The sequence below is a fragment of the Pseudophryne corroboree genome, chromosome 4, assembly GCF_028390025.1.
Source record: "Pseudophryne corroboree isolate aPseCor3 chromosome 4, aPseCor3.hap2, whole genome shotgun sequence".
Lineage (NCBI taxonomy): Eukaryota > Metazoa > Chordata > Amphibia > Anura > Myobatrachidae > Pseudophryne > Pseudophryne corroboree.
The window spans coordinates 202,568,798-202,593,257 of record NC_086447.1 but is presented as its reverse complement, the minus strand read 5'-3'; the positions used below and the strand labels follow the sequence as shown (position 1 = coordinate 202,593,257).

The 24,460-nt window shown below is 46.9% G+C and overlaps 1 protein-coding gene across 13 annotated transcripts in view; it reads right to left on the bottom strand.

The window, feature by feature from the left end:
- Positions 1–24,460, bottom strand: part of KIF1A (kinesin family member 1A) — a 297,735-nt gene that overhangs the window by 138,909 nt on the left and 134,366 nt on the right. For 8 of the 13 annotated variants that reach the window (XM_063915782.1, XM_063915783.1, XM_063915784.1 and 5 more), the window contains exons 14-21: positions 23,261–23,460; positions 21,978–22,057; positions 21,687–21,762; positions 13,031–13,110; positions 10,260–10,366; positions 3,489–3,572; positions 2,611–2,791; positions 1,774–1,846 (exon numbers count right to left, since the gene is read on the bottom strand). In XM_063915782.1, the coding sequence (XP_063771852.1) occupies positions 1,774–1,846; positions 2,611–2,791; positions 3,489–3,572; positions 10,260–10,366; positions 13,031–13,110; positions 21,687–21,762; positions 21,978–22,057; positions 23,261–23,460 (881 nt within the window). The remainder of the gene's footprint in view (positions 1–1,773; positions 1,847–2,610; positions 2,792–3,488; positions 3,573–10,259; positions 10,367–13,030; positions 13,111–21,686; positions 21,763–21,977; positions 22,058–23,260; positions 23,461–24,460) is intronic. The other 5 variants (XM_063915795.1, XM_063915790.1, XM_063915792.1 and 2 more) reach the window with 1 other exon arrangement.

Genomic DNA, 24,460 nt, shown 5'->3' with positions numbered 1-24,460 from the left:
AGTGCCAGGTATATGCCCCCAGTGCCAGATCTGCCCCCACAGTGCCAGGTATATGCCCCCAGTGCCAGATCTGCCCCCACAGTGCCAGGTATATGCCCCCCGTGCCAGATCTGCCCCCACAGTGCCAGGTATATGCCCCCAGTGCCAGATCTGCCCCCACAGTGCCAGGTATATGCCCCCAGTGCCAGATCTGCCCCCACAGTGCCAGTTATATGCCCCCAGTGCCAGATCTGCCCCCCACAGTGCCAGGTATATGCCCCCAGTGCCAGATCTCCCCCCCCCACAGTGCCAGGTATATGCCCCCAGTGCCAGATCTTCCCCCCACAGTGCCAGGTATATGCCCCCAGTGCCAGATCTGCCCCCACAGTGCCAGGTATATGCCCCCAGTGCCAGATCTGCCCCCACAGTGCCAGGTATATGCCCCCCGTGCCAGATCTGCCCCCACAGTGCCAGGTATATGCCCCCAGTGCCAGATCTGCCCCCACAGTGCCAGGTATATGCCCCCAGTGCCAGATCTGCCCCCCACAGTGCCAGGTATATGCCCCAAGTGCCTGCTCCCCCGCCCCCCCCCCCCCCATGTGTTGGAGGGACACGGAGCGCATCGCGCGTCTCTCCTGTGTCCCTCATGGCTCTCCCCCGCTGGTCTAATAAAGGAAGTGCCGGTTCGTGAGCCAATCAGAGCTCACGAACGGCACTTCCTTAGACCGGCCGGGGGAGAGCCAGGGAGGGACACAGGAGAGACGCGCGATGTGCGTTCCATGTCCCTCCAACACAGCAGGGAGGGAGAGGAGACCGCAGATTGACATGCGGACGCTCGTCCGCATGTCAATCTGTTCTAAGTCAGTGGCGCCCCCGCAGCCCCTCGCCCCCAAGCCACCGCGAGGACTGCGGGGGCAGTAGTTACGCCACTGGTTACATCTGCTCCACCTGCAGTGCAGCATGGTTTTGCCCAGTTGCTTACTTTTTTGCTTTATTTCCAAACATGGGCCCTCATTCCGAGTTGTTCGCTCGCTAGCTGCTTTTAGCAGCATTGCACACGCTAGGCTGCCGCCTACTGGGAGTGAATCTTAGCTTTGCAGAATTGCGAACGAAAGATTCGCATAATTGCGAATAGAAATTTCTTTGTAGTTTCTGAGTAGCTCGAGACTTACTCTGCCACTGCTATCAGTTCAGTCAGTTTCGTTCCTGGTTTAACGTCACAAACACACCCAGCGTTCGCCCAGACACTCCCCATTTTCTTCAGACACTCCTGCGTTTTTTCCAAAAACGCCAGCGTTTTTTCGCACACTCCCAGAAAACGGCCAGTTTCCGCCCAGAAACACCCACTTCCTGTCAATCACACTCCGATCACCAGAACGATGAAAAATCCTCGTTATGCCGTGAGTAAAATACCTAACTTTTGTGTAAAATAACTAAGCGCATGCGCTCTGCGAACCTTGCGCATGCGCAGTAAGCGACTAATCGCAATATAGCGAAACTCGGCAACGAGCGAACAACTCGGAATGACCCCCATGGATCAGGCCACTATGAAAGTTCAGCATAGCCTAAGCATAAAGAGTTGAACTATGCCTTTCTGGAAGGGTCATAATCAAGAACACAGATTAGCAGCTCAGCAGCTCCAGAGGTGAACATGTGGACAGATGAATCTCCCTTAGCCATACAGCAAGAAGCATATATTCAACTACACTTCCCAATACTGATCACTAAGGACACATTAAAAAAACAATTCACATTCTTACATACAGAGGCCCTGCCAAGCCATCAGCCCCTCACCAGTCTCTGCTGCTCCAGAAGGTAATTAGCTTCTTCTCGTTCTTTTCTATATTGTTCTTCCAGTTCCTGTAGCCTGATTGGGGAAGAGTAATACAGTGAAGAACTATCCTGGAGACAACCATGAAATATAAGTATATAAAAGAACATGCAAATATCTTTAGATCCAATCATCCAACACAAAACACCAAAACAAAAAGGCATAAGGGTAGTGTTGCCAAAAGCAAAACATGAAGATAGTTTTAGAGCCAATACTAAACCAAAACACAGGTGTCCACAGACATCTCTGAAATAAAGCTCTGTTCTTATTATTATTAGCATTCAGTTTATTACACCCTTCTGCACACAGGGCCTAATTCAGAACTGTTCGCTCGCTAGGGGTTTCTTGCACTGCTGCGAGCAGATAGTTGCCGCCCATAGGGGAGTGTATTTTTGCTTTGCAAGTGTGCGATCGCATGTGCAGCTGAGCAGTACAAAAAAGTTTTGTGCAGTTCCTGAGTTGCCCAGAACTTACTCAGCTGCTGAGATCACTTCAGCCTGTCCGGGCGCAGAATTGACGTCAGACACCCGCCCTGCAAACACTTGGACACGCCTGTGTTTTTCCAAACACTCTCAGAAAACGGTCAGTTGACACCCACAAACGCCTTCTTCCTGTCAATCTCCTTGCGATCGGCTGTGCGAGTGGATTCTTCGTACAATCCTTCGCACAGCAACGATCCACTTTGTACCCGTGCGACGCGCCTGCGCATTGCGGTGCATATGTGTGCAGTTCTGACCTGATCGCAGTGCAGTGAAAAAACCTAGCGTGCAATCAGGTCTGAATCACCCCCACAGTCTCACCTCTGTTCCATCTCCTGTTTCATGTCGATGCCCTGCTTCTCCAGCAGCTCCCGCTGAGCGAATGCCCAGTCCACCGGCTCCACAGGGGTCTCAGCACAAGGAGTGCGCTCCCGCTCTTGGCGAGCTTGCTCAGGGTGGTTAAAGCGAAATACGTGACTCTTCCCCATAATGATACGATTACCTAAATTGGATTAGAATAACACGACTATGTTTCACGCTGCACTAAGAAGAAACTCATAGATACATCACAGGGCACCAAAGATTCAGCCTTCCCTGCATGCAATCATGAAGTCATTTTAATCTCCTAAATTAAGATGGAAAATGCATATTAAAAATCAGGACTTTCATTTATAACCCACACACTAATACTGTTCATTTACAGTAGATAAATTAGTATTTCAAAATAAAGCTTCAAACTGTCTAAAATAATATCAATTCCATTTTGTGGGGTGAATATTCATCTTATTAGTTCACTGTAGGGAGGCCAATCCTGGACCTATTTTTCAATCCCGGGTATCGGGATTGAAAAATGGTCAATACCGGGATTGGCTTTTCTCTATGTGGCCGCCCCCTCGCCCTGCATACATAACTCAACATATATCGTGGGAGGGCGGGTGAGAAACATCCTCTTCTCTCTCCCGGCGGCAGTCAGCGGCAGGTGACAGCGCAGTGTGACCTCTCACTGCATGTCACGCTGCGCTGGGGAGCCGGGAGGAGGAAGCCGGGCAGAGTCTGAGCGTCCTGAGGACGCTCAACGCTGATCCCTCAATACCCGGGATTGGAGCTTCCAATCCCGTGATTGAATACCGGCTGTTTCTACAGTAATGACACAGCCTCATCTGATTCTAGCTTAATGAGGAGAGAAGACGCATTCTCACCAGATCTCAGTATGCACGACTCCTGCACCTTCTTCCCATTGACATAAGTGTCAGCCCCATCATACGGCTCCAGGGTCACTACCACTGTGAGACAGCAGAACATTGGACAACATTAACAACAATATTTTCTTACTAAAATTCAGCTTTCTGTAAGTGAAATAACGGGATTTTAATACCTACCGGTAAATCCCTTTCTCATAGTCCATATGGAATTCTGGGGTTCACTTAATACGATGGGGTATAGAGGGGTCCAAAGGAGCCGGTGCACTTTAAATTTCTTCAACTGGGTGTGCTGGCTCCTCCCCTCTATGCCCCCTCCCACAGGCAGTTATAGGTAAAACTGTGCTCGAAGGAGAAAGGACATACTTGACAGAAGGAACATTACAACAATGAATGGTGAGATTCATACACCAGCACACCATAACAGAGAACGACCAGCAACGGCTGGTAACAAGCAGCAAAGCTGAACAGGAAACCTTAACAAGAACCTGCAGACAAGTCAACGCACTGAGGCGGGCGCCCAGTATCCCTTATTGACTACGAGAAAGGGATTTACCGGTAGGTATTAAAATCCCGTTTTCTCTAACATCCATAAGGGATACTGGGGTTCACTTAATACGATGGGGACATCCCAAAGCTTCCAGAACGGGCGGGAATGTGCGTAGACATTTCCAGCACCGCCTGCCCAAACAGGGTATCATCATGGGCCAGGGTATCAAATTTGTAGAACTTCACAAAGGTGTTCTTCACCGACCAGGTAGCAGCTCGGCATAGTTGCACGGCCGAGACTCCACAGGCACTCGGGCAGCCACCCAGGAAGACCCCACTGTTCTTGTAGAGTGGGCCTTCAGAGACTGTGGAACAGGTAAGGCTGCCGACACGTAGGCCTGTTGGATAGTCACCCTAATCCAACGAGCAATGGACTGCTTAGAAGCAGGGCAACCCTTTTTCTGTGCACACAAAAAGAGAATCAGTCTTTCTGATCTGAGCCTTCCTCTTGATGTAGGTCTTCAAGGCTTGCACAGCATCCAATGACTTTGGAGGAGCAGATGCGCTAGAACTTGACGGAACCACAATCGGCTGATTCAAATGGAATGCAGAGACAACCTTCGTCAGGAACTGCTGTCTAGTTCTGAGCTCAGCTCTGTCCTCATGAAAAACCAAGTAGGGGCTTTTACACGATAGGGCCCCCAATTCTGAGACACGTCTAGCAGAAGCCAGGGCCAGCAACATCACCGTTTTCCACGTGAAGTACTTGTCTTCTACCATCATCAGAGGTTCAAACCAGGAACAATATAGGAACCAGCGCTGGCTGTAAAAATTTAAACAATCTGGACGGTTTGTTGTAAAATAAATATTAAATCCTCATTAGGCTAGGACCTCCTCCAAAGGATCATGTGCTCCTGATGAAGCTGGATGTTCTGTAACCAGCGAAATGCGTAGAGCCTGAATCTGTGAGCCGATACCACAATAAGCTATCCCGACTCCTGTCATCCATCTCTGGCATCAATTGGACACTGTGCTCCACCATCTGGATCAGCAGCTAAGCACTTTTCATCTGGATTCCCTTCTGGCCACAAATGAACAATTCCTAAGGCTGACAGCAAATCAAGGGACGACCATAATCGATTTCTGGTAATATCTATTGCTTATATGCTGACTGTGAGCCTTTGGAGGAGGTCCTAGCCTAAATAAAACAATTTGTACAGGTAGGCGCAACTGACCCACTTCTCCTTTATAAATGCATGTGATGCTTACATTTTGATTAGAAACCTTTTTCTGGAATCAGTTCCAAACTTTTGCACTAAAATCTCCTAGCCTAATGAGGATTTACCTGTAGGAGCCAATATAGAGGATCGGCTGAGAATCAATTATTCCAATCTGATGGCATTATTTATCCTATCCATTTGATGGAATTGTCTATTTTACTAAAAGTTATTAGTCCAAATGTATACCCTTTTATATATACTCTTTTGAATGTGTATTGATAAATAAATTGTCTAATATTTATTTTACAAAAAAACGTCCAGATTGTTAAAATTTTTACAGCCAGCGCTGGTTCCTATATTGTTTTTGCTATATTCGTTTAAGGGAATTTGACCATCCCTCTACCAGCAGCTGCTGACAGCACACTTGTACACATCTATATAATCCGTTCAAACCAGGAAGACTGTAGAAATTCCAACACCACATTCAAATCCTAAGGTACTCCTTGCAAGAAAGTCTGGACTTCTGGCAACACTGTCAATTTCTTCTGAAAGAAAATTGAGAGGGCTGAGATCTGGACCTTAATGGAACCCAGACGTAAGCCCTTATCCACAACAGCCTGCAAGAACCGTTAGAACCGTCCCAGGTGGAATTCAGCAGGTGGAAATGTGCGTTCCTCGCACCAGGAAATGTATCTCTTCCAGATATGATAATAGTGTTTTGACATCACATGCTTCCTGGCCTGAACCATGGTAGCAATAACCTTTTTGGAAAGGCCTTTGTGAGCTAGGATGTTCCGCTCAACTTCCGAGCCATCAAAAGAAGCCACCGTAAGTCTGGGTAGACGAACGGTCCTTGGTGTAGAAGATCTTTTCTCATTGGCAGAGGCCAAGGTTCTGCGACGGACATGTCCAGAAGATCCACGTACCATGCCCTCCAAGGCCAATCCGGGGCAAACAGAATTGCCTGGACACCCTGATTCCTGATTAGCTTGAGCACCCTTGGGAGCAATGGAATCGGAGGAAACAGGTAGACCAGCCGGTAAGGCCAAGGAGACGTCAGCGCGTCTATTGCCCTCGCCTGAGGGTCCCTGGTCCTGGAACAATACCAGCGAAGCTTCTTGTTGAGTCGAGAAGCCATCATGTCTATCTGTGGGCAGCCCCACAAGTCGATGATGTGTTGAAACACGCATGCAGGCTCTGCTTTTTGTCCCCCCTTGTTGATTTATGTAGGCCACAGTCGTGGCGTTGTCCGACTGGACCTGGATCGCCCGATCCCTGAGTAGAGAAGAGGCCTGAAGCAGAGCATTGTGGATTGCCCGAAGTTCCAGAATGTTGATCGGAAGTAGGGCTTCGTGGGCAGACCACCTGCCCTGGAACTGAGTCCCTTGGGTGACAGCTCCCCATCCTCTCAGACTCGCATCTGTCGTGAGGAGGATCCAATCCTGAATCTCGAAACTTCGACCTTCCAGCAGGTTTGAGGACTGTAGCCATGACAGGAGGGAAATCCTGGCCTGAGGAGACAGACATATTATCCGGTGCATCTGAAGATGTGAGCCGGACCACTTCCTTCCGTACTGGATGTCCTCGTATGAGGCTACTAACTTCCCCAACAATCTTATGCAAAGATGGATTGATATTCGAGCAGGCCGTAGGACCAGTCGGACCATCGCCTGGAGTGTCCTTGCTTTGGCCTCTGGGAGGAACACTTTCTGATCCACAGTATCCAGAAGCATACCCAGAAACAGGAGACGCTGAGTAGGTTCCAGGTGGAACTTCTTGAGGATCCACCCATGTTGTGACAGCAGTTGAACCGTGCGGTCTATATTCAGCAGGAGAAGTTCCCTGGATCTCGCCATTATCAAGAGATCGTCTAGGTAAGGGACAACATTGACCCCCTGGACTCAGAGCTGGAACATCATCTCCGACATCACCTTCGTGAAAACCCTCGGGGCTGTGGACAGGCCGAAAGTGATCGTCCAGCAGAGCAATCCTCAGGTAAGCCTGATGAGGCGGCCAAATTGGGATATGAAGATAAGCGTCCTTTATATCCAGCGAGACCATGAACTCTTGTTTTTCCAGACCCGCAATCACTGCTCTCAGGGATTCCATCTTGAACTTGAACACCTTTAGGTAGGGGTTCAGAGATTTTAGATTCAGAATGGGCCTTACCGAACTGCCCGGTTTCGGTACTACAAACAGGTTGGAGTAATAACCCTTTCCCTGTTGTTGTAGTGGCACTGGAACAATGACTTGGGACCGGGCCAGCTTTGAATGGCCTGTTGCAGCGAAGCTCGTGTATCCTCCAAAACTAGTAAGCCTGATTTAAAAAATCGTTGGGGAGGAGCGCTGTCGAGCTCCAGCTTGTAGCCCTGAGAGATGAGATCCTTTACCCAGGTATCCTGGCAGGAGCGTTCCCAGATGCGGCTGAAGTGACGCAGTTGAGCACCCATCTCGAGATCCCCGCAGGGTGGGTGGGCACCGTCATGCTGAGGCTTTTGTGGAAGATGAACTGGTGCTTGTCTCCTGAGAACCGGCGGCGGCTGGTTTTCTTGTCTTACCTCTTGTGCCTCGTGCCGCATTGGAGACACCTTTGGCTCTAGATCTGAACCTGTTAGTCCAAAAGGACTGGGTAGACGGCCCCGGTTAGGAACGCCGAGCCGGCAGGGCCCCAGAGGGGAGAAATGTGGATTTTCCTGCAGTGACTTTAGAAATCCACGCATCTAGCTTAACCGCAAATAACCACTCATCTGAGAAGGGAATAGCCTCCACATTGCGCTTGGAATCTGTATCCACAATCCACTGACGCAGCCACAATGCCCTGCGTGCTGACACTGCCATGGTAGTAGTCCTAGCATTGATAGTGCCTATTTCCTTGAGGGTATCACACAGGACGCATGCAGTGTCTTGAATGTATTTAATGAGGGCCACTGTTGTGACCAGGGGCATATCCCCCACAAGGCCTGCTTGAATCTGAGTAGCCCAGGTATGGATGGCATGTGTCATCCAGCAACCCGCTATCACAGGTCTCTGTGTAAATAGCCGCTGTGTAAATAGATTTCAGTGTAGTTTCTATCTTCCTATTCCCAGGGTCCTTTAACTGAAAGAAGCCAGGAGCTGGCATCACCGCCTTTTTTGAAAAGCAGGAAACTGAAACGTCCACGGCAGGGGGCTCTTCCCAGTATTTCCTACATTCAGGTGGAAATGGGAAAGTGTGCAGAAACTTTTTAGTAACCTGATATTTTTTATCGGGATTTTTCCAGGCTAGCTTAAATACGTCATCTAATTCCGGTGAATGAGGTAAAGTGACATTGAGCTTTTTCTGTGCTAGGAAGAACGATTGCGGTGCATCCACATCTTCCAGAGGGATTTTTAGTACATCCCGGATAGCAAGAATGAGAGGCTCTATACCTTGTGCAGGAGTAGAATCCTCTGCATTAGGCTCTAATTCCTCCCCCTCTTCCTGAACTTCCTCTGCAGATTCTGAGAGTAAATCAGCTAGCCCACGTTTAAGTGGCCCTGATACGGGGAGGGGGGGGGGGGGGGGGGGGGGCTGTTTATCAGCTACTTTAGCAGATAGGTCTGCAAGAGTTTGTTGCATTTGTTGTGTTGTCTGTTTTGTGACAGAGAGCTGAGAAGCCATGTCTGTCATCATAGTTTTTATGGCACCCAGCCAGGATTGCTCCCGACTCTACCCCCCCCCCCCCCCCCCCCTCCGCCCCTTCCCCCACCTCCTCACTAGTTTGGAAGGTTTGGCTGCATTGCTCACAAGATATAGAACCAGTGGTTGATGGGGAGAATCTGGTGTGATAGACACTGCATAATTGGTGTTTGACCATGTTTACAGTAGAACACTCACATACAAACACACACACACACACACACACACACACACACACACACACACACACACGGTATAACAGCAAGCCTGCCCTTTATTGTATGTGAGGAGGAGACCTAGGCAGAGAAGGACAGCACACCGAGCCTGTCAGACTCAGTAAGACTGCAGGCTAATATATATATTAGCTATATACAGTATATCTATATCTATATATATCACAGTAAAAACCGGATTGTTGTCCTTTCCAGGACAGATTTCAGTGTACAATAATGGCTCTCTCCCTGTTTTACATACCTGTACCAGTTTCCCTGTGTATCTGGAGTGCTGGAGGAGCTGTGTGTCCTTGCTGCTGCAGCGCTGAGCAGAGGAAGTCGCCAAAATGCCGCTGGTCCGGCTCTGAGAAAGCTCTGCCCCTGTAATGGCGTCGGATATCTGATATCTAAACTGACAAAAGTCTCCTTACAGTGTAAACTAAAACAGCAGCCTGCAAGTTTCACACTCCGCTGCCAGTGTGCGCAGGGGGGCTATAGCGGGTCCCCCCCCAGGCAGGTCCCATAAGACGCCCCCGCGATCACGCCACACAGAGAACCAGGGGACCACCCTAGCGGGGCCCCCGGTTTGTACTCAGCACTCCTCCACCTTCAGGCTGTTTTTAGAGGTGTGCGGCATGCTGCGATTGAAACTGCCAAGGCGCAGTGCCCCGCTGTACAACAACCTCTCAGGACGGTGGTCCTGCAGTGGGGAAGCGGCTCTGAAACCTCGCAAGGCCGGTGACCGTCCCCCCCAAACTCCCATGGTGCAGGTATACTGTTGCCCAAACAGTCTACCGAAAATAATAAAGTTAAAATAAACTGAAGAAAAAATCCTCTGGGAGCTCCAGAGTGAGCATCCTCTCCTGAGGGCACATTTTTCTAAACTAGCTGTAGGAGAGGGCATAGAGGGGAGAAGCCAGCACACCCTGTTGAAGAAATTTAAAGTGCATTGGCTCCTTTGGACCTCTTCTATACCCCATCGTATTAAGTGAACACCAGTATCCCTTATGGATGTTAGAGAAATAATATATTCGGGAAGTATAAGAAAAAAGTAATTTTTTACTCCTATATATGGTCTGCACATAACAAAATATCTGGCAAGCAGAAGTGGTCACCGATGTATCCGGAAAACATTCTTCAACATCTAACATACGTAATTTGAGGTGCAGTACCAGATGGGGAAACATATTACCTGAGCCGCAGGGCATGGTGTGGCTCCGGAACATACAGTGCTCTTCACGGATGAAATGACCACTCAGGAGAATGTCCTGTCTCCTCTCTACATCTTCCCGTCCGACTCTAAGACAAGAAATCAGTGTAAGTATAACATAATATATTTACATAGAAACACAGAATGTGATAGCAGATAAGAACCACTTGGCACATCTAGTCTGACGCTTATTTTTATCCTTAAGGTAACCCTTTTTGATACTTAATTATTTGTAAGGATATTCATATGTCTATCCTAGTGATGAGCGGATTCGGTTTTACTCGGTTTTACTCGGTTTTCAAAACCGAATCTTATTGGCTCACTGATGTCACGTGTTTTGGATAGCCAATAAGATTCGGTTTTGAGAACCGAGTAAAACCGAGTAAAACCGAATCCGCTCATCACTAGACCCAAGCATGTTTAAATTGCTCTACTGTCTTAGCCTCCACCACCTCTGATAGGAGGCTATTCCACTTATCCACTACCCTTTCTGTGAAGTAATTTTTCCTTAAATTTCTCCTGAATTTCCCTTCCTCCAGTTTCAGTGTATGTCTTTATGTTCTAATACGTCTCTTCTTTTGATATTTTAAAGTTAAAGTTTCTATCATGTTCCCCATTTTCCCTTCTCTGCTTCAAACTATACATGTTAAGATCTTGTAGTCTTTCTGGGTAAGTTGTGTGATGTAGGCCATGCACCATTTTAGATGCCCTTCTTTGTACGCTCTTTAATGTATTTATATGCTTCTGGGGATATGGGGGCATATGTGACAGGGTCCAAGGTTTGCCGAAGGTGCGGGATGTCATAAGATTTTGGACGTTTTAAAGTGGCAATCATTTACAAGGTTAGGTTGGAGACAGAGAGAATAATGCGCAAGCAAAACAAACGCTAACACAACTTTTTGCTCAGGCACCATAAAATAAGCTGACGGGTTTCAATAAAGAAGAGTCTCAAGTCTCAGGCATGTACCCAAACACCCACTCACACATCATTGGGAGAGCCTATTTGGGCTAAACAAGATATAAAATGCATCTATGTAGGCACAACTGTATAATATTCCCCTTATTTTGTACAATCATATAAAATACACCTATCTGAGCCCAATCGTAAAGGAGGAAGGAAGAATTGAATGAGGCAACAAGAATAAAAGGACAGATTAGTTGTATTATGCATTAAGGGCCTAATTCAGTAATAATTGCAGATTCTGCATTTTAGCAGAATCTGCAATCCTTGCAATCGCATGCTGGGGGCCGCCCATTGCAGGGCAAGGCTGTCCAGCATGCAACCCACTGCCCTCCCACAGCGTGGTTGCAGAAATTGTGGATGCCTCCTGCCGGCGCAGCTTGGCTGCAACGGTAGGAGTCCCGCCACCATTTTCTTGATCGGAGCAGCTGTGTGTCATGACACACAGCTGCCCCTAAAACGGCGCCGATACGCCCCCATTTTCCCGGCGGTACTCCGTAAATGCTCAGGCGCCACCCCCGTCTGCCCTGCGAACGCCTCTGCCTGTCAATCAGGCAGAGGCGTTTGCAGTTAATGCGATCCAATCACACTAATTGCTTGTGCACACGCAGGTTGAGACTCTCCAAGGCTCTATGGTTGAAATTGTAGTACACCTGAATTTATACCTCACAGATCTGAAATCATGTAATGCCTCATGCACCGGAAATCACACCCTACACACATGGAATCGTATCTCATATACCTTACATCGTATTTCAAACACCTGAAATCATGCCTCTTTTATCTGAAGCAATGCCCCATACACCTGAAATCATGCTCCATACACCTGAAACCGTGCCCTATATACCTGAAATCATGCCCCACACACCTGAAACCATACCCCTATACACCTGAAACCATGCCCTATACACCTGAATCATGCCTCATACAGTACACCTGAAACCATGTTCCGTACACTTGAAATCATGGCCCATACACCTGAAATCATACCTCATACATCTGAAACAATGCCTCATACACCTGCAACCATGCCTCATACACCTGAAACTGTGTCCTATATACCTGAAATCATGCCACACACACCTGAAACCATACCCTATACACCAGGCTGAAACCATGCCCTATACACCTGAAATCATGCCTTATACACCTGAATCATGCCTCATACAGTACACCTGACACCATGTTCCGTACACTTGAAATCATGGCCCATACACCTGAAATCATACCTCATACATCTGAATCAATGCCTCAGACACCTGAAACCATGCCCCATGCACCTGAAATCATGCCTCATACATCTGAAACCATGCCCCACACACCTGAAATCATGCCTCATACATCTGAAACCATGCCTCACACACCTGAAACCATACAGTAGTTACCTTAGAACCAAACAAAATATGACCTAACAGGTAGCAGTCATATTTTAGGACAGTGGTGGGGTAGAAATAGACAAGGGCCATCAATGGCATTAGCAGAACTGAGTAGGGCAGAACTTTAGATACTAAAGCAACTGCTTCTCTCTAATAGGAATGACTATGGGGGAAGCCCAAAAATATGCATTTAATCACCACAGAGAGAGCAATAAACAAGCACAATCTGGAGTGGGAAGGAGCCCAATTGTTTTAAAGTGTATATAGAGGAACTATCTCAAGCTGTTAATATATGTCATGTCATCATGAAGCTCAACTAAGAAGCTGTAGTTATTTACATTGCTATGTTTGTATTAAGCATCTCATCCTTTCTATATTACTGACTTCCCATTAATGTGTCCCATGCCTGTTCTTACCTTGTGATGCCATCCTTGATGTAATATAAGAGACACTCAGACATCAGAGGATCTTCATTAAGATTCACAAGATGAGGAGTCTAGGCAGAGAGAGAAAAATATCAGTTGTTACATGAAGAGCACAGAAACTAAATCCATGTGCCAAATACAACATCATAATATAACATGCATTAAAGTGATTTAAAGTAGAGAGAACTCTCTTTCCTCTATGAGCTGGGGAAGAGCAGCGGCAGGTAGACAGAAAGGCACAGCACACTAAACCTGCACCAACCTCTTTTGGGGAATAAACCCCAACCAGGTCTGAGCACATTTCCAGAGCTGCAGGGATGACCTGACAATCCCGTGGGATGGGGAAGTGAGTGGGTGGAGAAGACAACAAAAAGTCAAACAATAAAGCCTCAAAATCACAAAGACAACAGGATACAGTACACAATGACCCAATCACTCATACTCGGTTATATAAGTATATTGTAGCCAACAGAGGGTTACAGTCAAGTTTAAAAGTTAATACTGTTGACAAAATAATGGTGACCATACACAACTTAATTGGGTAACTGACTAGGACTGAATGTGCTCGGTTCTTCTGCACTGGGAGCCTCAGTAACTGCTGTGAAACTTACAGTGTGAATATTACAAGGGAGTCAGGACTTATCGAGGTGGAGATTGTCCATAACTGGATTACCCCTAAAAGACTAACTACTTATATCATCATTCTAAAAACACACAAGAGGCAGTGATGCTGGCCATAAATGCAACAATATTATCAAATAAAACTATCTACACAGCCGTCAGAAAACTATCTAGCCGTCAGAAGGCTGCTACCTTCCTGATCATGTGATCATATGCTAACTATGCTATTAGGCCCCCATGATATCTGGATGCTTATGCGCAAAATATATGATAAGGTCACCCATGCATTTAACCAAATTCAAATCAGATCTTGTCATTCAGTGCTGGCCCATATGCAGAGAGTCATGTATAGATCCCATGGGATCCTAGGCAAGATACTTGTCTGAGGCCTCTCTCGTCCTCTGACATGACTGTGTATAGTATGTATACGGGCTCTGTCACATAGGCGTACTAACTGGAGGCATTTGCCAAGCGGGTGTATTTGATATTAAACATGAATTACACTACAGAAACCTCTCTTATGCAGGAGTATTGGCAGTGAAAAAAATAATATACCTAAACACACTCATACTGTATAAGCATAATCTATGCCCAAGCTACAAAGGCAGCGCCAATCAGTGTCAGGGGAGCAAGCCATCCATCACATGTGTTTCACTAGTGCTGCAGACCGAAAACCTCATCATCCCAATTTACACCTGCCTTGACCACCCACAAATAATATGGTTTTCTCAGGTTTATATGCATCTTTTTGCTGGTCTGTCCACTCACATATAGTCTCCCTGCACATTAAACAGCCCTTCTAGTCATGCCATGCCGTGGCGTGACTCGCTAGCGCTGAGCATCTTTTCGTGCGACCTTTTTACATTTAAAAGCATCTTATACCCAAAAATAGGATTTTAATTACCTGCCGATAAATCCTTTTCTTGGGATATTGGGGGAATCTAGTACGATGGGGGTATAGACGGGGTCCAAAGGAGCCAGTGCCCTTTAAATTTTCTTCACTGGGTGTGCTGGCTTCTGCCCTCTATGCTCCCTCCCCCAGGCAGTTATAGGTAAAAATGTGCCCAAAGGAGAAAGGACATATATGAGAGAAGGAAATATGACAACAAAGAGTGGTGAGATTTAGAAACCAGCACACCACGAACATACAACTACCAGCAACGGCTGGAAACAACAACAGCAACAGCTGAACAGGTAACCACATAAAAGAGAACCTGCAGAAAAGTCACCGCACTGAGGCGGGCGCCCAATATCCCTTATGGACTACGAGAAAAGGATTTACCAGTAGGTAATTAAAATCCTATTTTCTCTAGCATCCACATGGGATATTGGGGGAATCTAGTACGATGGGGACGTCCCAAAGCTTCCAGAACGGACGGGAACGTGTGGAGACTGCTACAGCACCGCCTGCCCAAACTGGGTATTCTCTTTGGCCAGGGTATCAAACTTGTAAAACTTAACAAAAGTGTTCTTCCCCGACCAAGTGGCAGCTCGGCAAAGTTGTAAAGCTGAGACTCCACAGACAGCCGCCCAGGAAGATCCCACAGATCTTGTAGAGTGGGCCTTCAGAGACTTAGGAACAGGTAAGGCTGCCGACACATAAGCCTGTTGGATAGTAAACCTAATCCAACGAGCAATGAACTGCTTTGAAGCAGGACAACCCTTTTTCCGTGCATCATAGAGCACGAACAAGGAATCCGTCTTTCTGATCCGAGCCGTTCTCTTGAAATAGATCTCCAAGGCTCGCACAGCATCCAATGCCTCCAGAGGTGCAGAAGCGCCAGAACTGGACGGAATCACAAGAGGCTGATTCAAGTGAAACGCAGACAACCTTCGGCAGTAACTGCTGTCTAGTCCGGAGCTTCGCTCTGTCCTCGTAAAAGACCAAATATGGACTTTTACATGACAAGGCCCCCAATTCTGAGACACATCGAGCAGAAGCCAGGGCCAGTAACATCACCGTCTTCCACGGGAGGTACTTGTCTTCTACTGTCATCAGAGGTTCAAACCAGGAGGACTGTAGAAATTCCAACACCACATTCAGATCCCAGGGTGCCGTAGGCAGCACAAAAGGAGGTTGTATGTGGAGCACCCCTTGCAAGAAGGTCTGAACTTCTAGCAACACTGCCAATTTCTTCTTGAAGAAAATGGAGAGGGCTGAAATCTAAACCTTAATGGAACTCAGAAGTAAGCCCTTATCCACACTAGCCTGCAGGAAATCTAAAAAACGTCCCAATTGAAACTCAGCAGGCGGATACGTGCATTCCTCGCACCAAGAGACATATCTCCTCCAGATATGATGATAGTGTTTTGACGTCACAGGTTCTTTGGCCTGAACCATGGTAGCAATAACCTTTTTGTAAAGGCCCTTGTGAGCTAAGATGTTCCGCTCAACCTCCATGCCATCAAACGAAGTCGCCGTAAGCCCGGGTAGACAAACGGTCCTTGTTGAAGAAGATCGCTTCTTAGTGGTAGATGCCAAGGATCTTCGATGGACATTCCCAGAAGATCCGCATACCACGCTCTCCAAGGCCAATCTGGGCAATCAGAATTGCCTGGATTCTTTGATTCCTGATTTGCTTTAGCACCCTTGGGAGCAATGGAATTGGAGGAAACAGGTAGACCAGCCGGTAAGGCCAAGGTGACGCCAGTGCATCCACTGCCCTCGCCCGAGGCTCCCTGGTTCGTCAGCAATACCAAGGAAGCTTCTTGTTGAGTCGAGAAGCCATCATGTCTATCTGTGGGCAGCCCCACCAGTGGATTATTTGCTGGAACACCTGCTGGTGGAGACCCCACTCCCCCGGGTGGAGATCGTGACAACTCAGGAAGTCCGCTTCCCAGTTGTCTACTCCCGGAATGAAGATTGCGGACATTGCTCTTGCATTTCTTTCTGCCCAGTGGAGTATCCTTGACACCTCTCGCATGCAGGCTCTGATTTTTGTCCCTCCTTGCCGACTGATGTACGCCACTACTGTGGCGTTGTCCAACTGTACTTGGATCGCGTGATCCTTGAGCAGAGGAGAGGCCTGAAGCAGAGCATAGTAGATCACCCGAAGTTCCAGAATGTTGATCGGAAGGAGGCTTTCGTGGGATGACCACCTGCCCTGAAACTGTGCCCCTTGGGTGACAGCTCCCCATCCCCTTAGACTCGCATCCGTCGTGAGGAGGGTCCAATCCTGAATCTCGAAACTCCGGCCCTCCAGTAGATTGGAGGACTGCAGCCACCACAGGAGGGAAATCCTGGCCTGAGGCGACAGCCGTATCATCCAGTGCATCTGAAGATGTGATCCGGACCATTTGCTCAGGAGATTCAGCTGAAAAGTTCTGGCATTGAATTCCCATATTGGATTGCCTCGTTTGAGGTGACCATCTTTCCCAACCTCTTATGCAAAGATGGATGGACACTCGAGTAGGTCGGAGCACCATGCAAACCATCTCCTGAAATGTTCTCACCTTGTCCTCTGGTAGGAACACATTCTGGGCCACAGCATCCAACAACATCCCCAGGAACAGGAGACACTGAGTCGGCTCCAGGTGGGACTTCTGTAAGTTGAGGATCCACCCATGGTGTGACAGAAGTTGGATATAGCAGTCAATATGGAGCAACAAAAGCTCCCTGGATCTTGCTTTTATCAGAAGATTGTCCAGGTAAGGGACAACAGTGACCCCCTGGATCTGGAGTTGGAACATCATTTCCCCCATCACCTTCGTGAATACCCTTTGGGCTGTGGACAGGCCGAAGGGCAGTGCCTGAAATTGGAAATGATCATCCAGCAGGGCAAACCGCAAGTACGCCTGATGAGGCGTCCAAATCGGAATATGGAGGTAGGCGTCCTTGATATCCAAGGAGACCATAAATTCCTGTTCCTCCAGGCCCGCAATCACAGCTCGCAGGGATTCCATCTTGAACTTGAACACCTTCAAATAAGGATTCAAGGATTTTAGATTTAAAATGGGTCTTACCAAACCGTCCCATTTCGGTACCACAAATAAATTGGAGTAAAACCCCTTGCCATGTTGCGGTATTGGTACTGGAACAACAACGTGAGACTGGACCAACTTTTGGATGGCCTGTTGCAACGTAACTTGCATATCCTCCAAAGCTGGTAAGCTTGATTTGAAAAATCGTTGGGGAGGAGCTTGTAGCCTTGAGAAACGAATTTCTGACCAAGGCATCGCTCGCTAGCAGTTTGTAGCAGACGTGCAAACGCTATGCCGCCGCCCACTGGGCAGTGTATTTTAGCTTAGCAGAAGTGCGAACGCATGTGCAGCCGAGCTCTGCAAAAAAAGTTTGTGCAGTTTCTGAGTAGCTCTGAACCTACTCAGCGCTTGCGATCACTTCAACCTATTCATGTCCGGATTTGACGTCATACACCCGCCCAGCGAATGCCTAGCCACGTCTGTGTTTTTTCAGACATGCCTGCGTTTTTGCAAACACTCCCTGAAAACGGTCAGTTGACACCCAGAAACGCCCCCTTCCTGTCAATCTTCTTGCGGCCGTCAGTGCGACTGAAAACTTCGCTACAACCTGTGCAGAACCACAACGGGCTTTGTACCCGTACGACGTGCGTGCGCATTGCGGCCCATATGCATGCGCAGAAATGCAGATTTTTAGCCTGATCGCTGCACTGCGAACAACGGCAGCTAGCGATCAACTCGGAATGACCCCCATTATGCCAGGTAGAGCACATTATACACATAACGCCAGGTAGAGCACATTATACACATTACGCCAGGTAGAGCACATTATACACATAACGCCAGGTAGAGCACATTATACACATTACGCCAGGTAGAGCCCCATATACACATAACACATTATACACATTACGCCAGATAGAGCACATTATATACATAACGCCAGGTAGAGCCCATAGTAGACATTACACCAGGTAGAGCCCCATATACACATTATGCCAGATAGAGCACATTATACACATTACGCCAGGAAGAGCCCTATATACATTACGCCAGGTAGAGCCCATTATACACATAATGCCAGGTAGAGCCCATTATACACATAATGCCAGGTAAAGCCCATAGTAGACATTACGCCAGGAAGAGCACATCATACACATTACATCAGGAAGAGTCCCATATATACATTATGCCAGGAAGAGCCCCTTACATCCTCCCCCTTACCTTTAGGGTGTACTGTAGTGTAGTGTACTGTATTGTAGTGTAGTGCACTGTGGTGTAGTGTGAGTGTAGATACTTGCATTATTTACAGTGGGGCCATCAGTGCTCTATACAGTGGTGTGGGAGCGGCTGCAGAGTATGTCAGCGCTCTTAACAGGGGAGCGGAAGCAGTGGGCACAGTGATCTACACAGGGGAGCGAGAGGAGTGGCCTCAGCACTCTAAACTTAAGCGGGAGTAGCGGCCGCAGCGTCTGTCAGCGATCTACACAGGGGAGCAGGAGGAGTGGCCGGAGCATCCGTCAGCGGAGCACACAGCGGCAATAGGAGGCGGGGCAGCTAACTGGGTGTATGTGGAAGGTGCTCCCACAGGCCAAATGAGCTGTGGGCAAAGCACCTTCTGCCCACACTTAATTATGGCCCTGAACAAGAGTGTTAGTATTATGTAAGTTCACATATAAAGTGAAAATAAAAAACTACTGACACAAGCCTAGAAATGTAGTGCTACAGGATGTGACTGACACTGACATGGGGAATGATTTTGTAATATAGAGAAATGTACTACATCCCCCCTCGCCCCTCCCCCCCCCCCCTACCACAACTACCACACACATTACTGCCTGCCCCAACCCATCCCCACCCACAATCGTTGGCTACCGTTAGCAAACATCCCCCCCTTCCCTCACACCTCATTCCCCCCCACTTTCCTGGAACCATCAGCCGCTGCTGCCCGAAACTCACCCCTGTATCCCTGCTGACCGTCTAATGCAGCGAGCACCTTATCCGCCTCCGTCCTGTGCACATCTCACCTTCCATTCATAAATCCAGCTGGCGTACCACCTTCGTGTCAGTGCCTCTCCCTGAAGGGAAAGTACTATGCTTGTTGCTCCGGCGGGAGTGTGGTAGTTGAGGGCGAGGCTGACGGTCCAGGGTAGGAGGTGCTTACAGTAGCCGATGACCCGGTGCGGGGGGGGGGGGGGAGGGCGCAATCCACTCGGCGCGCCTGCTCTTTTCATGTTGGCAGCGGCTCCTCTCCCTGACACGTCACACGCAGCACACTGTGTGACAGTGTCCTGTGAAAAGGGGAGAAGAGAGAGCGGCGTGTGGCGCGAGCTCAGTAAACAGGGTCCTGAGCGTCTGCTTACATAACTTTTCGGTAAATATGGTACTGGTGACGCTCTGTGTGTGTCCCAGTGGATGCGCAGATGCGCTGTGTGCAACGCACCGCTGGCACACACCTAGTTATGGCTCTGCAACAGAGATTGTCAGTTAAAGATATCACATAGCTACAAACTACTCAGTGGTCAATCAGATTCCTTTTTATTAATATAGGGATCCACAATACATTCCACAGGTTTTCACCTGCAGTTAATTCTGCAACTTGAACCTTATTTGTTAAAAAAGGCAATCAAGTTTTTATATAATTGTTCTTAGACAATAATGTCAGATTTTATTTGTGAATCAATTAAAGGTTAAGTTTTATATTATTGGCACATTCAGAACTTTTCATTCATTTCACTTACTTTATTATTACAAAAGAGTGCTCCCAAAAATAGTTTTATTTGTCTGTCTTTCTCACTTTAAATTGTAGTTGTCTACAAAATAATTGGGAGCACCACCAATCGGATACTGTTCTTTATTGAAGCTAACAGTTTGGATATTGGTCATTATATAATTATACAATTATTGACAGAAATTATTGCGCTCGGCTAGTGCGGATCCACAATCCCTTGTTGCACAGTTTGTGTTTGTTTACCCATGTTTCACAGTAAGCACAATAACAGACACATACACACAGACAGTTATATTGCAATTTGCAAGCCTGCCCTACTGTATGTGACACAGAGAGAGAAGGACACCAGCACACCCTGATGTGCGGTGTGCTGCGGCTGTGACAGACAAGGCGCAGTGCCCCGCTGAACAACAACTCCTAAGGACATTGGTCCTGCAGCGGGGAAGCGGCTCTACACCTTGTAAGGCCCATGATCGCCACCCTCCCCCCCCCTTCCTAACTCCCACGGCGCAGTCATGCTGTTGCCCAAACAGCATACCAAAAATAACAAACAGAACACAAAGAAATTGAAGAAAACTCTCTTGAGCCCAGATATGTGCATCCTCTCCTGAGGGCACTTTTTTCTAAACTGCCTGTGGGAGGGGGGCATAGAGGGGAGGTGCACTTTGGACCCGTCTATACCCCCATCGTACTAGATTCCCCCACTATCCCTTATGGATGCTAGAGAAATTATGCAAATAAGACACACAAGCATCTTTTGCTGATTATATTATATGTGGCATGCCTATATTCTATGTGCGACTGAGGCTGTATCTGTTTACGAAATGCTATGCTACTGTGTTTTTCTAGGAAACACTGTAATGTAACATTTCATATGCAGATACAAGCGTGGTCGCACACAGAATATATGCATGTCACATATAATTTTAATCAGCAGAGTCTGTTTGTGTATCCTATTCACATAGCGATGTGATTAAGACGCATATGAAAAAGTTGCCAGGCGCTAACGGAGTTGCACAGAATCTGTCAGCTCACTCATGCCAGGCATCTCCCGCTGCGTGGCATATTGAGGCAAGATGTGTGAGGACACATCTGTATGTGTTCACAATTGTGCAAAAAAAACGCTACTGCTGTACTTGGCATATAATAGAACATACCTATCCTACCCTGCTCTGCCCATTTTTGCGCAAGCATGCATAAATAGGAGAATCACGCAGATCTGCATGTACACTGTTCCAGCAATGAGCAGTGCAAATTTATGCATCATGCACCATGTCAACTACCTCAGCTCAAGTAAATATATATATCTCTAATGTAAATGTACTTCAGGAAGAGTATAACATTGCTTCATCTGTCATAAAAGCCTTTGCAATTTACCTTTTTAGGTGAAAAGACCCCAAGAGTTCCTCCATCCTCTCTCATGGCCACCCCCATCTCTGCTAGTAACGCCTCCCTGTAAGAGCAAGAACACAGATGTACAATCAGACAGGAGACAAAGACGGCCACGTTCTGAGGACACGGCCTCACTGCTAATATAACTGCATGATTTCTAATCCAAATGATCCCCTTGCTAGATAAGGATGGGATTATTATCTCTTCTTTCAGTTCTTGTCATGTTGTTTGCTGTGACTCTCTCAGAATCTTATGTTCTCAGCAACGACCATTTACCTGTCCATGCGTATAGCCTCAGTGCGGCGCAACTTCTCCTCCCACGTCTCATTGAGCTCAGCAATAATCTTCTCTGTTTCCTGGATTACGAGCATGATAGAGATTTCTAGTTAGCGGCACGTAATAATCCATGTACTATATCTGCAGTCTGGTGCTACAGTAAGTGCAGAGTTAGTGCATCAAATAAAGAAATGGTAAAAGGGACATTTGTTCCATGTTTTACAATAAAATCAGCAGAGTTAATGGATGCTTAATCCATTTACAACTCTATTGTATGAGTTCGTATAGTGTATCAATGCTCATTTTCACCTTCATTTCATCTCCATTCTTTTGAATTCTTACAAACACAGTTTTGTATTTGTGGGTAAAGGTAACTTTAAGGGTCTGATTCTGAGTTATATGCTAAGTTGGGAAAGCGGATTTCTGCATGATGCGCATGTGCAAAAGAAAGTAAGCAGTGACTGCGCATGTGCTGGATCAGAATAAAGCTAGGTACACACTATACAATTATTGAGCCGATTTGCCAATAATTGGGTTCTCGGACAAATTTATAGTGTGTACGAAGGATCGTTTTGGCGTTTCGCTGATAATTCTGGAAAATCTTGGCCACGTACACGAGCGATCGATTTTGCAATCTGTCGTCTCAAACCAAAAATCTCGGCCACAATCTCCAGATATCGAGCAGTGTGTGTGCATTCTCAATAATCTGCCCATATTTCCTATGTTTTCCTGTACCTATGTCATCCTTCTTGTGGGCGGACATATGCAAATGAAGTGTGATGTGGCAGAAAATCAGTAACTTAAAAATAAAAAGTGTGTAGCTCAGATATTGGTGCCTACAATTTCCCTAAAAATCGGTCGATTCAAAAAAATCTGACAGTGTGTACCTAGCTTTACACTAATTGACAGATTGATCTGTATGTTAACGGACACTTTCCATGAAATGTGTGGTTCTGGGTGGTAAATGAGTGTCAACCATGCAATCGCAAGGAACAGTCCCTTTTTGCGGGAATGTCATGGGAGTGTCATCATTCAGACAGAGATAGGACGCCTGTTTCTGATGGAACTTTAGCACCTATCATGTTGCATGTTGCACAGATTTTTGCACACTTTATCGTAGTTTCGCATATGCATATAAAAGGGAGCAGAATGCCATCAGCAAACAGAATAGTAGCCGCAGAAGCCTACAACTCAGAATCAGGCCCTACGTTAGTATATAGTTAGTATATATGCCCTCAGCCATCTTCTATACCTAAGACATCATAGTTATTTTGAAAATTTACCTTAAGCCTTTCGATAGCTTCCTCACTCCCAGGAGTGAAGGCAAGGCGCTCATGTAGGCTGCAGACAGAGGCAGCTCGACTGGACAAACCAGACATGGAGGACGAAGGGCTCATACCCGTCAGGGCATTAACGGCTGTGAAGAGATTGTCAGCAGCGTGACGCGTGTGTAGGACATTGTCGTTATCCACAGGACACACATCTATAGAGAGCAGAAGCCAGAGAGAGGGCAAAGGGAGATTCCGAACCGAAAAGGAGGGGATATCAGGATGGAGAGGAGGAAGGAGAGAGAGAGAGAGCAATTACAGAATAGAGCAAATGGAGACAGTAGTGAATGATTAAACAAAAATAGATGTATTGGCAGGAGATAATGGGTAAAGAAAGCACAGAGAATAATCAAAAGCAAGCAAATACAAATATTCAGTGCGGGGTGGGAGTGGGGGATAATTATTACATCATGTGAATGAGACAGGTGGAAGAAGTGCAGAGGAAATGAAAGCGGGATTATATGTAACACGTTGTAGTGAGAACATGGCATGGCAGAAGACAGAAATGAATATAATGCAGAGGAAGGAAGAGTATTAGGAGAGATCATATAAAGGGACAGACAGGATTCAGGACAAGCAGGGAAGCGAGAAGAGAAATCTCCATTTGGATGTTGTAGACAGATCACAAGCACAAGGAACCACAAATATATTGCACTGCATGATACATTACACTATTAATAATGTATCATATTATATTCGATCATTGCATAACACATTACAATTGAGAACAAGATGTACACAGAGGCCTAGGAATGGCATTTTCCGCTGTAAAGTCTTTAGATCTGCGGAAACATTTATGATGGGAGAGGACAGTGTGTTGTAACTGGTTGGAACTTGCTTCCACCAGCTAAGACTCCGTCTAGGTACATGAAGATGGCAGATTTGTGGAGTCACAAAGAAATCTAGCAGAGCAATGGGTGAATTTGGAGATTCCATAGAGATAAGAAGCTGACCTCTATCATAACCAAAACTGGGCCCATTTCTAGAAAAAACAAGGTGACTGCCATTATGCACACTAGTATGCCTTCCTCACTTGTTGGCTCAGCGTGACATAAAGGGAAAATAAGCTATTGATTTAAGAAATGTGTGGGTCACATGAACACGGATAGATACTGATAGATACTGTAGTGCTTGGACAAGGCATTACAACTTGAT